The following is a 15,181-nucleotide window of genomic DNA, read 5'->3' as shown; positions in this document are numbered from 1 at the left end:
TAAAAAGAGAATGCAGGACATGGAAGAGCCATTTAGTCATTGAGTCCACCATCCTTGACCAATGTTTTGAGAACCCTACACTGTGGGTAATAACCTGGATGTTGTGAACATAGCAAAGAAAAGCAAAAAATGGAAGAGGGTCATTGGGCTCTGGAAGGATCTTAGACAGTTCCCTGCCTCTTAGTTTCTCAGGAAATCTGGTACCATGAACTTCAGATGCCAATAGAAATGGTTCCATCCAGACACAGGCCACTGCAAGACCCAACAAATGCCTTTATGCTCTGGCAATTATTACTGTTGAAAGAAAAAAGGATTAATATCCTTAGATCCTTTATATTTTATTTTAACATCCAATATGCTGAAGGTGATCAGTTTGGCTTCGTTGAAGACCTTAAGGAGTTTCCTGGCCAGGAAAAGCACCACGAAACAAACAGTTCTACAAGTGCAACTCAGTTATTCCTCTTAAAAAAGCAATAATAGTTTTAAAGAAATGATTAATCTTTCTTCGAGGGAAGTGCTTTCGCTTGTAAGGTGGACGTAATCATCATAGCATATAATTATTCCCGAGTTATGACGTTTATCATCCACCATTTTGGAGCATGAATGAACTTGGAAAACACTGACAAAGTATCTCGGATTCACTCCAAGATGGACTCCGGAGTTGGAGGAGGTCCTATGGAGATGACTGGGGCTCAGTCTTGCTCAGTTATCTGGGAGGACTTTGGTCCTGTTGGTCCTGATGAAGTGGACAAGGTTCTGAGCTCAGCCACCTGTGTATTAGATCCATGCTCCTCCTGGTTGGCTAAGGCCCCTTGGGTGGTGACAGGTGGTCAGGTTCTGGCAATTTGCCCTCTCCTCAAGAAGCCATCACTAGGTGCAAATGTACTAGACAATTTTTGTCCAGTTTCCAACCTGCCCTTTTTAGGGAAGGCTGTAGAGAAGGTGCTTGTACACCAGCTTCAGAGAATCCTAGCACAAGTGGATTATCTGGACCCCTTTCAGTCAGGTTTCAAGCCTGTGTATGGAACTGAAACAGCATTGATTACATCTGTCAATGAGCTCTGTGAATAGGGGTAGGGAATCAATCCTTCCTTTTCTTGAACTCTTAGAGGTTTACAATACCACCAATCATGGTACCTTTCCAGTTTGGCATCTTGCTATGTTGGCTGTCTTATTTCCTCCAGGGCAGTTCCAATCAGTGTTGATCAGGGGCAGAATTGCAGCCCTCAGCTTCTGCTGTGCAGGGTACCACGGGATTCAGTTCCCTCTCTGATCCTGTTTAACATCTATATGAAACTGTTGGGTGAGGATATTCAATGGCATGGAGTGAGGCACCATCAGTACGTGGATGATACCCAGCTTTACATTTCCACCCCCGGCTGTCCAAGTGATGCCATGGAGGTCCTGTTTTGGTGTCTGGATGTTATGTGCGGTTGGATGGGAAACACAGCCCACTGCTCGACCCTAACTAGACTGAGTGGCTTTGGATATTAGGGCCTCCTGGTTCTGAGGAGTTTCCATTTCATGTTCTAGATGGGATTATACAACAAATAGAACCTGGGTGCAATTTGGAGGTCCTCCTGCGCTCACTCCTACTTGAGGAACAGATGGCAGTGCTGCCAGGAAGGCCTTTGTGCAACTTTATGTCATGCGCCAACTGTCATGTGCCAAAAGCTCTGCTCACAGTAAATCATGGTTTGGCCACCTCTCAGATGGACTACTGCAATGTGCTTTACATGGGGCTACCCTTGAAAAGCATCCAGAAACTACAGCTGGTACAGAACGCAATGGTGCGGGCACTTATGTGCCTTCCTACATCAGCATATATTGCACATCTGATCAGGTGCACTGGTTGCCAGTCTGTTTCCAGATGCAGTTCAAGGTGCTAATAATGACTCATCAAGTCCTTCATGACATGGGGCCAGGTTATTCGAGGGACCACCTCTCCCTGAATATGTCCCATTAAGTCTGGTAAGGAAGGGCTGATTTGGGTCCCATCTATTAGGGAATGTCCCATTGTGGAGAGATGGGCAGGGACAAGTCTATTAAATAAATAAATAAAGGGGAGGGCCCAGAAAGAGAGGTTTTTCTGTTGTTGCACCACCCTTTGGAACATCATCCCCAGAGAATGGATTGGCCCTGAGCCCACCGGCTTTTCTCAAGACCTTCAAGACCTGGTTTTATCATTGGGCTTGGGCATCCAGGTGTGTGCAATGGCTATATCAATTTGTTGGTGGTTCTGTTTTGTTTACCTTGGCTGTTGATTATGTGTGTTGTTTTTATAGTCATGTCTGTTATGATGTTGTTATCCACCCAGAGCCTAAAACTGAAACAAGAAATAAAGAAATAAACATGTGTCTGCATTCAATAAATGAGCAACCACCCATCTCAGCAGGCCCTTGGCTAACTTGACAACTAGAGCCAAAGTCCATCACAAATCAAGACCAACTTCATTTGTACTTAGGTGGGACTGTTCACACCCTTACCAAAAACTTTTCTTGATACTTGATTGTATAAGGACATTCTCTTGCAGAGGTTTGGGGCCAAATTCTCCCATCCCATCATTGGCTCATCTTCAAAGTTGGGAGCCCATCTGTGACTTCCCCTTTCCATATCTGCCTGTTGACTCATTCAGACTTAAGAGGGGTGATCTTTCTTCTCCTGACAATGATCCAAATCACAGTGATTTACTTGTTGTCTTGGGGCTCAATCTCTAGAGACTTTTCTGCAAATCTTGAGAAAATTTGACAACAGATGTCAATAACAGGTTTTCACTTCAATACCAGACTATAGCCTTGTGGGCTGATGTCATGGCATTGGAAAGTTGTGGGTGAATAAATGCTTCTGCAGAAAGCAAGAGCAAGGGGAGCCTTTTAGGGCAGCCGGGGGCCGTGTTTATTACTCTCCTCTCCAGATCTGAAGTCTTGGCTGGAACCAGTCTGGATTAGGGTGAAGCTTCTGTCTTGGAAGAGGGCTTCTACATCTTCTTGCTCTTTATTCACAGCAAGAAAAGGGCTGGAGGCTCAGTCAGGAACATAAATCATGTTGCTGCTTGTGCTGCTTCTGTGGCCCCAGGGAGTCTGTATGAAGCTCAAGTCCAAATGCCTCCTGACTCCGAAGAGGGATGGGGTGGACCCTCACAATCGTTACAGACCAGGACAGCTTTTCATTGGTGGCATAATCTCTGCAAGCAGAGCTAAGTTTCAACCATTAAGCTTTAACGCAACCCCTTCAAATGAATTATTGTGGTAAGTGAATGCCTGCATTGCATGACAGCCTCCCTCCAACCTTAGGAGCCTTTGTCGCCTTGATCTCCTGCTTTTGTTATCTCTCATCTCACTTTCCTCGACATCCTCTGAGCTAGACAGTGGATGGAGAGGGGGGTTGCTCCCTTCTACCCCTCCCTTGTCAACACAGACACAAAAATGCAGCAATACTTTTTTTCCCTGCTTTGAAAATGAGATAACCTCCACTTTTTTTTTTTTTTTTTAATGAACAAAACCTCACTGATAATATGAAGGAATCACAGACAGGAATTTATTTAGTCACTGAATTTCCAAATGTGTATGACTGCCATTTGAAATAATGCCAGATGTTGTAATCAGGTAATGATTTCAATGGAAGTTCAGTCTCCACTCAAGGACGTCAAAATCAAAACTTGTCCAGAGGTTGATAACGTGCTGGCTTTGTTAACAGTCACAGCTGCTCCTTGTGTGTTTGGATGTGTGTGTCTGAGTGTGGAGATGTTGGTCTAAGTGGCTTTTCAACTTTTGTACTCAATGATTCTTTGTTTTATATAGAAGGATAAGTCAAACTTCCAACAATGAAGTTTTGCAGAAGGTAAGTTCTTTTCCAGTCACAAACTGGGATCATACCTTTGAATTTAATCTCATAATATCTATTAACATGCTGTAATGTTTTAATTATTTTTAAATCAATATTTTTCAGAATAGTGTAATCCATTCAGAGAGAGACTTGGACTTGGGTAGATTAGAAATATCATCATAGAAAACGGTTAAATAAAATGCTCTTTTTAATGATTAAGTTCTAATACTGTATATTGATATTTGCAGGATAGCATCAACAGAAGATTGGAAAATGCTCTCCTTCCTTTTTGCCATCCAGGAGATCAACCAGGATTCCCGTCTCTTGCCCAACATCACCCTGGGTTACAATGTCTATGAAAATTATTTCAGTGCAGGAAAGACTTTGGATGCTCTGCTGGACCTGCTTGGGGACGGGGAGGCCAATGTCCCCAACTACAGCTGTGGAAGGCAGAGAAACACAGTGGCTGTCCTTGAAGGGGCCGAAACTGACATCTCCATCCTCATTTCAACCATGTTGGGCACCTACAAAGTGCCTCAGGTGTGTCTTTCCTGGGAAGATACTTTTTAGTCATGCAGCTTTCAATCTGAGCTCCTCTCTTGTAAAGGAAAACAAGAGTTTAATTCTGGGACTGATAGGCATTGAGGATGAAAGTTCAGGTTATCCAAAGAAAGGGAAGATTTAGAGCAGATGTATTCCCTCTACAATGGTCCAAGTCCAGATTGGGGGACCTTCTACTTCCCAGAGTTCAGAAAATTCTCCACTGAAGGAGCAAATGGGAAGGGACACAATGCCTGAATCAATCCCTCCATTCACCCAGAATTGTTGTTTTACATTTTGGATATTATGTGTATCAAATAAAATACTGTCTCTCATTCCTTTTCAGATCAATTACAATTTTGTTTCCCAGACTCTGACTGTTAAAACTCAGTCTCCTTTCTTCTACCCAATGCTCCCTCCTGAAGGAGTCCAGTATCCGGGGGTGGTCAAGCTGCTCCTCCATTTCAGGTGGACCTTGGTGGGTCTCCTTGCTCCAGAGACTGACAATGGTCAATTGTTCTTGAGGGCGATGACCTCCATGCTGATAAGGAACAGCATTTGTCCGGTTTTCTCACAAACCTTTTCTAAAACGATCTATCGTGTTATTATAAGTGATCGTCCATACCGAAAGTGGAGACAAGTGAATGTCTTTCTTTATGGCGCTGAAGCCTATTCATTCAATATAGGGCTAATCATTTTACAAGAAGTCTTTGCAACTTTTAAGGAACCAGTTACAGGAAAAGTCCTGATCACAACAATCCGATGGGACTTCACCATTTTTTTGAAAAATACTATCTTTCCCAATCAATTCATCCATAGCATTTTTTCCTTTCTGATGAAGAGAAACCACATGGGTAAGTATGATGGATTGATTCATTTTTCCCCTGTCATGCATTATCTTGCACAGACATCTTTCAGATGCTCCTACACCAAGGATGCCTTTTCAGTGAAAGTCTGGAGACGGTGCAGAGAGAGAGAAGAGTTGGAGGCTCTGCCTCAGGAGATATTGGATCGGGTCCTGTCTCAGGACAACTATTTCATTTACAACACCATCTGGGCTGTGGCACGGGCCTTACATGAAGCCTATTTCCCGAGATCTAAAAGGACAAGAATCAAAAGTGGGAAGAACTTGGAGACTCCACGGCTGAAGGCTTGGCAGGTATTTATTTTCTCCTGTACAACTCTCTTCTGCAACTAAGAATTAGTTTTACAAATGTAAGAATTAGGTTCCTATTCTCAAAATAAAATAAAATTAAAATTAAATTCAAAGACAGACATTATACTGAATTCCAGCTTTCCATTCCTCTTTTGAATTCCCTTCAGTTTTTTTCTTCCTTTGTCAATAGATTCTCCTTTCAAACTTCATTTGGAAGAAATAATTTGGACATCTTCAGTGTTTAGGCATCCTTTCTCTCGTTCAGTCAAATGTCATTTCATATCCTGGCAATAATGGTTTCTTGGTTAATCAATTGTTTTGCTTGTGTGTCTCCCTTCTCTGACTTTTCTCCTGGCAAGCAGGAGCACCACCATCTCCCACCCAATCCTGTCCCCTCCATTCCAGTGATCTGGGGGGTGTATTAGACAGTGTCATCCTTCTGACTCCTCCTCTGCTGGGCTGCTCCTCTGCTTGAGGACTGCCTTGGCCCAGACAGAGTCCCATTTCTAGGTTAAAAACAGTTTTATTCATTTGATGCTGCTTTAGATTTTCACTAGAATTGGAGAAAGGAAAAGGTCACAGCAAGTGGCAGAACATGGCCAACATTTTCTGGGCTGATAAACGATGTAGGATAAAGCCCAGTGAGAACTTTAATGGTTAGAGTGGAAAGTGGAAAGTATCTGGAAAAAGAAAAGAGGGAAGGAAAGTAGATGGACATTCTCTGGGAGTTGAGCTTAACTGGCAGGAAGCTGCTGGAGAGTTGGGGTTCTTCTCCTGGTCAAGTGACCCATCTATCAGCCTCAGGCAGAGTTCCTCTATCAGCACAGACCAGTAGAGCAAAGGCATCCATAGTAATGCTCAAGGTGAGCAAAGATGTTTCTCTTCGTGAGCTTCCCATTCACCTGTAGAGAGATGGAACAATGTTGTGTCTCTATGACGAGCTTTGTGTTCCCTTTTGACATCACTGGGCAGAATTCTTCTGGTGTGGTTGTGCACAACATCATTTTTCTTTGGGTTCTTAAGTTTTGACTTTTCTCCATAGCACTTCATTCTCCAATTCTTCTCCCAGAACAACACTGCAGATAAATTGGGCTAACTCAGAGTAAGCAATTGGCCTGAACTCTGCTGAGGGGGGCATTCAATCCCTTGTCTCCACAGTCCTCATCCAACCCCTGAGCCACTAAACCTCCTTGGCAAAGGTTTGAAAGGAACCTGGTAGTACATTCAGCAGCTGGATTTCTGCATGTTAAGCATTGATCTCAGAATTTGCTTCATAAACTCAGCACAATGTTGTAGTAGTTGCTTCACCTGTACTGTGTGAATCTGTATTCCTGGATGTTTATCAGCTGAGACAGATTCTGCAAATGCCAGGATCATTCATTTCCCCTTTCTCCACTATCATCAGCTCTCAGCTCTTAAAATTTATTTTTCTACATTAAATGACTTGCAACTTTTTCTGAAGATAGTTCCATTCTGAGAAGATTTATCCTACCACACCTTCTTCTAGCTACAGAAAAAGGAAGAAAATCTGAGAGAAAGATGTGTTTGCAGTCCCTCTTGAGTGACAGGGGGCATTTCTCTTCAAGCGAGAGGCAGATCCTCATGACCAAACAGGCTCTGTACAGGTTCAGCAAGGGGAACTGAGGGACTCCCCCATAAAAAAGTTAGAGGGGTCACTCTGTGTGTGTGTGTAATTGTGCACTTCCTTACAGAAATATACAGAGTAAGATCATCAAGATCACCTAGAAAAAAGACTGTAGTTCAGAAATAGCAAATTAGATGCAATCAGAGAGATTCTCCAATAGCTTCTTGCTTTGTTCAACAATGGAGCTCACTTGAACCATTTCTGAAATGTGTTTTCATGTTGGTTATTAAGAACTGGAGCCTCCAAGAATACCAATTCTCTTCAGAAAATAATTTTCTAAGTTATTATATGGACCTGTGCTTTGAAGAAGACCAAAATCAAAATAATAATTAATAACCAATTGATTGATTGATTATGTGCCATCAAGTCATTTTCGACTCCTAGCGATCACATAGATCGATTTTCTCCAAGACAATCTATCCCTAACCTGTTCTTCCAAGTCTTCCAATGGTTCACTCATTGCCCTGTAACTGAGTCCCTCCACCTTGCTGCTGGTCTTCCTCTTCTTCTCTTTCCTTCCACCTTTCCCAGGATTACAGCCTCCTCCAGAAAGCTGGGTCTTCACATAATGGGTCTGAAGTAGGATCATTTGAGCTTGGTAATTTGTGCCTTGACTGAGAACTCTGAGTTGATCCACCAGTTTGTTTTCTTGGCCGTGCATCGTATTCTCAGGAGTCTTCTCCAGCACCAGCATTCAAAAGAGTCAAGACTCTTCCTATCCTGCTTCTTTAAAGTCCAACTTTCGCTTCCATAGAGTGGCACAGGGAATACCATGCCTTGCATGGCATTTGAATATCTTTTCCAAGGCCTCCATGGCTGCTCTACCAAGTGCTAGTCTGTGGCGTGTTTCTTGAGTGCTTGTTGCTTTACTGTTGATGGTTGATCCTAAAAGGCAGAAGCTGTCCACCACTTTCATATCTTTATTGTCAATTCTAAGGCTGGTTCCTCTACCTGTTGCATTAGTTTGGCCTTCTTATATTTAAATTTTGTCCCATGTTGTCACTGTGCTCAGTGTTTCTTCATTACTATTTGAAGCGAATGATATAGAGGGCAAATAGTAACATAACTGGAAGTTCTGGAACTTTACCATAAAGAAAATTTGAGGCTGACGCATAAGGCAATCAGATAGAGACTGGTTAAGCATCTCTAAAATTTTACCCATTATTCCATTCAAAGAGAGAAAGGCAAGGAGTTCAGAGGACATGGGAGTTTTCCAGAATGATCCCTTGACACCATGGTCAGCTACAGGAGAAGGCAGAAAGAGGAAGAGAGAGGCTCTTGGCACAGGGCAGCAGAGCAGAATATTGGAGGCTTTCTACAACATCAATGAGGGAGATAAATTTCTATGACTTAACATTAACACACAATACATTAACATTAATACACTCTCACACATGTGCTAAGAGGGAGTAGTTTTTACACAAGGAAGCTCTTTGGGTAGTAATAATGAAATAGAGGGAATGGTTCTGGATTGGAGATGGACAGAGGGAGAAAAGAGTCACCTTTCCTTGCAGGGCTAGGCTGCTTCTGCTCACCAGTCTGGTCTTCAAGGGTCAGTGATGGTTCCACCAACACACAGGGGAGCGAAGAGAGGGCTTCTCTATGTGCAGCTTCATGTTGGTGCCCTTTCCCTGGGTCCCCTCAGTGGGTTTCTTGGTTTCTAGACTTCATGTAGATACCCTTTGCCATAACTACATGGGTTTACCAAATGCAGCAAGAAGCATTGTAATTGAGTAGAGTTGAAGGAGATTTGTGCACAATCTTTGTTCAGAAAGACCATCTTTGGATCTTTTTAACATGATTTTTACTTCCTGTTGTCACTTGGCTAGGCAGTCTGTAAAGTGATTTAGAGCTACTAAGCAGTGAAGGAAAGGAACAAGCCATTAAAGAGGAAGTGAGTAGGTGATTACATAGCCCAGAGACAGAAGGAGATTTGGGAAAGAAACTCAGAATAACCCTTGCCTGATTTTGTTGCATGTAAATTGGGACAGAGAGAAACTTGGGCAGGCTTTCAAGTTTGATGTCAGTCCCTCCAGGTAGGACAGGTCAAGTAACAGACATTGCAGGGATTCCAGAAATGCTACTTTATAGTTACTGGGTATAATAACAGAATCTTGAAAGGCTTCCAAGTTCCTCTCTGTCCCATCTCAGTATTGGTCCAGTTCATATATAATTAAAGTGTAAGTTAATAGGTTTTAAAATCATTGTTTATGAATTATCTTCTTAACAATTTGGAAAATGAATCTGACACATTCATTTTGTATATACTGAGAAAAATCTTCATTCAACCCCAGAAAAAATGAAGGGTCTTACCATAGATTTGTGGATGTCCTGTCTAAAAATACCAATTTTCTCTTCCATTGCAGCTTCATCCCTTCCTTCAAAATTCACAGTTTCACAATAACTCCATAGAAGGGGTCTATTTGGATGAGAAGGGAGACCTTGCCTCAGACCTGGACCTTGTGAACTGGGTGATTTTCTCCAATATGTCTGTCAGCAAAGTGAGGTTTGGGAGTCTAGAAAGACAAGGATCCCAAGGTGTCATGTTTATGATCAACCCGAATGGGGCTGCAGAGATGGAAGGGCTGAACAAGGTTGGAGAATGTTTATTTCACTCCCTCTGAACCTCTTACCACCAGGGTTGCATTCTTTGGGCAGGAAGTGGTTTTGAATGTCATCTAGGTTCATTAAGCAAGGCAATATATTCCTTGGGTAGAGGTCAAGGTGTCTACGAGAAATAAACCCTTAAATATTTAAGTAAATCATTCATTAGTCGTGTGCAAATATAGGTAGATCAGAGCCATTGAGCAACAAGATTCATTTTGCCAAAGTGAAATATCTCTCCAATCTTTCCTTGAGTAATTTACTATATAAATTTAAATTCTAAATCTAAACATCATTGTCTGTGAAAAATTAGAAGAGAAGATAACAGGGAAGCAACATGCAGGGAAGCAATCTGTTTGATGAACTCCAATGTTCTTACAAACTTCAAAATTTGTACTCTATTGCAGATCACTACGCCATTCTCCCTTAGCCTGCTTCCATAAAACAAATTCCTTTTTTCTGAATGTTCTTCCTCTCTGTCCTCAGCCCTTGCCTCCTTCCAGGTGTGTGGAACGCTGTCATTCTGGATCCAGGAAGGTGGCTCAGGAAGGGAAGCCCATCTGCTGCTACGACTGTCTTCCTTGCGCTGAAGGAACCATCTCCACCATTGAAGGTGGGTGACACCAAAGGAAAGGGACAGTCCTCAGCAAAGTGTCTTTTCCTTGATCTCTTCAACGCAAAGGCTTTTTCAAAGGGACTTTTCAGCTTGACACCATTCTTGCTCATTTATCTCTGTATTTATTTCATGGTGAGCAATAAGAAATTAGCTTGTTGGGTAAACTGGGTTATGAGATGAAAAGATACTGGACCAACTAGGGCTTAGAATTACCATGAAAATGGGATTTCCTGGACTTTATCTTGTCCACATACCTTTCACGTTTCACTTTGCTAGTCACCCCGTTTCTCTGAATAGTGAGTATGACTTTAGTTCCAGGGCATAATGACACCAGTTGGGTCTTTGGGAAAGGATTGATCACATCTTCTCACAATCGTGCCTGTCTGGATGGAACATTTCTAGTGGCATCTGAAGTTTATAGCTTCAGATTCCCCGAGAAGCCAAAATAAAGTAACTGTGTAGGATTCCAAAACCCAATCACTTCTCTTTATGCCTCTTCCATTTTCCTTATATTCACAAAACCCAGAAAACATGGGTCTTCTACTGAGCAGGGATCATAGACATGGTGGACTCAATGGCCCTTCCAGCTCTTGGATGGTGTCTAAGTGGGGTGGGAAGAAAGAAGTCACGAGTTGGGGCTGAGGCAGACTTCCTTCTTGCTCTGGCAGGAAGGTGGTCACTGAGTCTTTAGAGCAGGGATGCATGAGAATGCCCCAACTCACCCTGAAACCACCCTTAAGGTCACCTCCACCTGACTTTTCTTGCTCTGTGTCAAGTGTTTTCTGACTTCTGCTAACATAAACTGTGCTATGTGGTCCTTCTGCAGTTCTTTCCATTGCAGGGAGTGGGGTGGGGGGCATTTTGGTCCCTTCATGCACTGATGAAAACCTAGACTTGTTTTGTTCTTAAGAAGTTCAACACTGGAATGGTAAAACAGTAGATCCTTCCTTCCTTCCTTCCTTCCTTCCTTCCTTCCTTCCTTCCTTCCTTCCTTCCTTCCTTCCTTCCTTCCTTCCTTCCTTCCTTCCTTCCCTGATGAAACTGACGTTAAAAAAATCCACATAGTCAAAGGAAGAACAGTTCAGACCATTTCCCCTTCCAGCTGGAGGGAATGGAAGAAGCATAACACTCTGGTGGGTGTTATTCAGCATTCCTTGGTCTTCTAAAGTTTTTATGGCTGAGCTGACAATTTTGCCTCCTTCATCAATTTCATCTTTGTCATCCAAGCCATGGAATGGTTTCAGGGCTGAGCTGACAGTTTGGGTTTCCTTGGGAAGTGCATTTGGGGAGGGGGGTGTCCCTCCTTTGACACCATGTAACTGAGCCAGTGCCTTGTTTTCCCTGGGAAGATGTCTTTTGATGAGAGGTTTCTAGCTTGGCCCTAAAATTCTCTTTCACTGATCATATGTGGAAACCAAATACTCAGCAGATTAAGCCCAGCCTCTTTGTGAACAGGGGAGGACAGACCCCATCCCTTTCTTACTGCAGACTGATTTCCTTCACATTCAGTCATTCACAACATCCCAATTTCCTGATGCATTTCTTTAAAGTATATGATTGATGAGAAATCTCACCCTTGCCTTTTTCAGATGCAGAAAAATGCAAGAAATGCCCAGAAGATCAATATCCAAACATCCATCAAGATCACTGTACACACAAGATTATAACCTTCCTATCCTATCAAGAAAATCTGGGGATCATCCTGACTTCCATTACGTTCTTCCTTTCTTTAATCGCATGCTTTGTCTTGGGAATCTTCATTAAATTCCAAGAAACACCTCTAGTGAAAGCCAACAATCAGGACCTCTCTTACATGCTCCTGGTCTCCCTCCTGCTTTCCTTCTTGACCTCCTTCCTCTTCATTGGCCGGCCAAGGAGAACCACCTGTCTTCTCCGACAAACTGCCTTCAGTATCATTTTCTCACTCGCTGTCTCTTCTGTCTTGGCCAAAACAGTCACAGTAGTGTTAGTGTTCATGGCCACAAAACCAGGGAATAACATGCAGAGATGGCTGGGGAAGAGCTTGGCCAACTCCACTGTCCTTTTCTGCTCAGGTGTCCAAGTGGTTATCTGCAGCATCTGGCTGGGCACGTCTCCCCCCTTCCCTGAGTCTGACATGAACTCACAGTCTGGAGAGATCATCCTGCAGTGCAATGAAGGTTCTGTCCCCCTCTTTTACGTTGCCCTCAGCTACATGGGCTTCCTGTCTGTCATCTGCTTCTTGGTGGCTTTTCTGGCCAAGAACCTCCCTGGGGCCTTCAATGAAGCCAAGCTGATCACCTTCAGCATGCTGGTCTTCTGCAGCGTTTGGGTGTCTTTTGTGCCCACCTATCTGAGCACCAAGGGGAAATACATGGTGGCTGTGCAGATCTTCTCCATCTTGGCCTCCAGTGCTGGCCTTCTGGGCTTCATCTTTTTCCCCAAATGCTACATTATTTTTTTAAGACCAGATCTGAATACAAAAGAACATTTGATGTCAAAATAAAATAGAAAATGATTCTTAGATATCTGGTTCCACCTAACAGGTTTTGAAATGTTAAGATTTTTTTAAAAGACAAACACCAAGTCCTGGTGTTTCAAATCATGGGAGAAGTGGTCTATCACATTTTAATTCATATGATTTACCCCTTTCTCCTTCCTGTTAAGTGTGTAACAAAGTTTTGGGTATGAATGAATGTTGCAACAATCCTTAAATTTCACCTATTGGGTCAGAAAACTTAGAGGTTTATTCATGCTCCAGAACCATGGCTAATAAATATTCTATTTAGACAAGGAATACTTCCCCTATGGGTTAATTCCAGCTTCACAAACAAAGAACTGTCTTTTTCTCAAGCAGCACAGTGTGGTCTTATCCACCACTAAATATCCTAATGAAATGCAATTTGACATCTTGACCCTACAATGAGCAGGAGATGTGGTGGAAATCCTGACCTGGTGCCTGGAGGTCGGGAGGAACTAGATCCAGCAAAACAGTTATGGTTGAATCCCAGCAAGCAAAGTTGATGTTGCTCCAGACACTTTGTGGTATCGTGGATGTTTGATCTGGGGTGGAGCTTCATGGGGTGGAGCTTTTCTCGGACTCATGGCTCCTACCGGAAGCCTAGTGAAAACAGTGGTTAGGAGAGCTTCAGCAGGTCTGCCAATTAGCCCCATTCCTGAATGCGAGACAGTGAAGGCTCACATCTTGCCATCTCTCAGCCAGACTACTCTAATTTGCTTTATGTGGAGCTGCCCTTGAACTTCGCTCAGAAGCTACAGCTGGCACAGAATGCGGCATCCCACTCGCCAACTGGCCCAGGATGATATCAATTTTGCAAGAGCTGCGTTGGTTGCCAGGAGGCTTCTCGGACAATTGAAGGTGCTGCTGATTATGGAGGATAGAAGAATAGTGGAATCTGCCTTCCCCACAGAATCTAGGAGGGAGAGGAAGTTCTCAGCACCAGCCCAGGAACAGCTGTCCTCTGAGGATTCTGATGTCTCTCCATGCTGTGTCTTCATTGCATTCATTATAAGCCCCTGGAATCACAAGAGGAGGTGGCGTACAAACATTTGGAAGTAAATTAACCAACCAACACTGAAACAAATATTTTTCTCTTTGTTAAAGGAAGAGCCCAGTGGCATCTGAAGGACCAGAAGCCAAAGCAGAGATCAATCAACTCCCAAGCAAAATCTCTCTTTTGCAGGAGATTGGTTGGGCTTGTAATGACCTCTTAGAAAGAAGGATTTGTCCAATTAAGAGACACTGTTTTTCTGGGCCCCATATATGCTTGCATCTACCGGAAGAAATTGCCCAAGGAATGGGAAGCAACTGTTCATAGCTGTCCAGATGAAGGAGGGAGGGGCAAAGAAGGAGGGGAAGCCCCCAATCAGGGTCATCTCTGACCGGACATAAAAACTGCAAGAATGAAGAGGAAATATGAACGTGCATTAAAAAAAATGGCTTCAATCGTATTCTATTTATATATTGGATACTCACAGCTGAGTTCTGAAATCATTTGGTTTGTTATGACTCTGGTGCAGGGCTGCAAATAACAAATCTCAGTCCCATGAAAATAATCCCTTGGCTCTTACCATTGCTTGCTTTAAAAATATAATGCAAATTAAGGCTTCTTCTGCATCTAAAGTTACTATTGCAGCAAAGTCCATTCCATCTTTAGCTACTTCCAATCTAATAATTATTAAACATAAATTGTTTGATGCTCCTCAATTATTCTTGATAAACCCTAACTGGCAGAAGCGGATCATGTTATAAAACCTTTTGCAACTACCCAGCCAATAAATAGATATGATAATACGCAAATCAATTAATGATACCAGCCTACAGTATAGCCTGCAGAATTTATAATCCAAATTCAAAGGTGTTCCAGGCTTAAGCAACACAGTTCAACTCGATCGGTGTATGGTGTAAGCCTCATTCTCAGGTTAGGAACTATTCTTTTTTTCTTACATTCATAGAATATGGCCTATGCTAGAATTTTTTTTTTAAATTCATCTATGCTACTGAAATATATTTTAGATTTTTCTATTCATCCTATTTTTATATCTGATCATGCTCCTATCATATTAACCCTACAATTAAACAACTTAAGCCAATCTTTGGAAGGTGGTATTTTAATACTTCCTTGTCATGAAAGGAGAGCTTTTAATTTATATCGGAAAATTAACCTTATATTTTTATGAAATCAATCATGATTCATCTACTTTACACACTGTATAGACCCTTCTAAGGCCCGTATGTGAGGTCCTGTTGAGAGGGAAGGAGGAATACAAAAGTTATTGTTGGAAGTTAAAAATG

General features: G+C 42.5%; 1 protein-coding gene across 1 annotated transcript; it reads left to right on the top strand.

Annotated features, from left to right (window-relative positions):
* The first annotated feature begins 3,823 nt into the window (after positions 1 to 3,823).
* LOC148214050 (vomeronasal type-2 receptor 26-like) lies at positions 3,824 to 12,871 on the top strand. Its single transcript, XM_088128881.1, has 5 exons — positions 3,824 to 3,840; positions 4,074 to 4,365; positions 5,393 to 5,524; positions 9,533 to 9,704; positions 11,976 to 12,871. Exons 1-5 carry the CDS (start codon positions 3,824 to 3,826, stop codon positions 12,869 to 12,871), a joined length of 1,509 nt encoding a protein of 502 aa, XP_087985007.1.
* Positions 12,872 to 15,181: the final 2,310 nt, after the last annotated feature.

The sequence above is a fragment of the Python bivittatus genome, unplaced genomic scaffold (genome assembly GCF_059951505.1).
Source record: "Python bivittatus isolate LINGU-HERP-01145 unplaced genomic scaffold, Pbiv_v1 ctg000820_np1212, whole genome shotgun sequence".
Taxonomy (NCBI): Eukaryota; Metazoa; Chordata; class Lepidosauria; order Squamata; family Pythonidae; genus Python; species Python bivittatus.
Note: the sequence above shows the minus strand (reverse complement) of the source record. Positions and strands in the feature narration are given on the sequence as shown.

Coding starts and splice junctions, on each gene's coding strand:
- LOC148214050 (XM_088128881.1), top strand. Junction 4,366..5,392: donor GCACCTACAAAGTGCCTCAG/GTGTGTCTTTCC, acceptor GTCCTGTCTCAG/GACAACTATTTCATTTACAA. Junction 5,525..9,532: donor CACGGCTGAAGGCTTGGCAG/GTATTTATTTTC, acceptor CTTCCATTGCAG/CTTCATCCCTTCCTTCAAAA.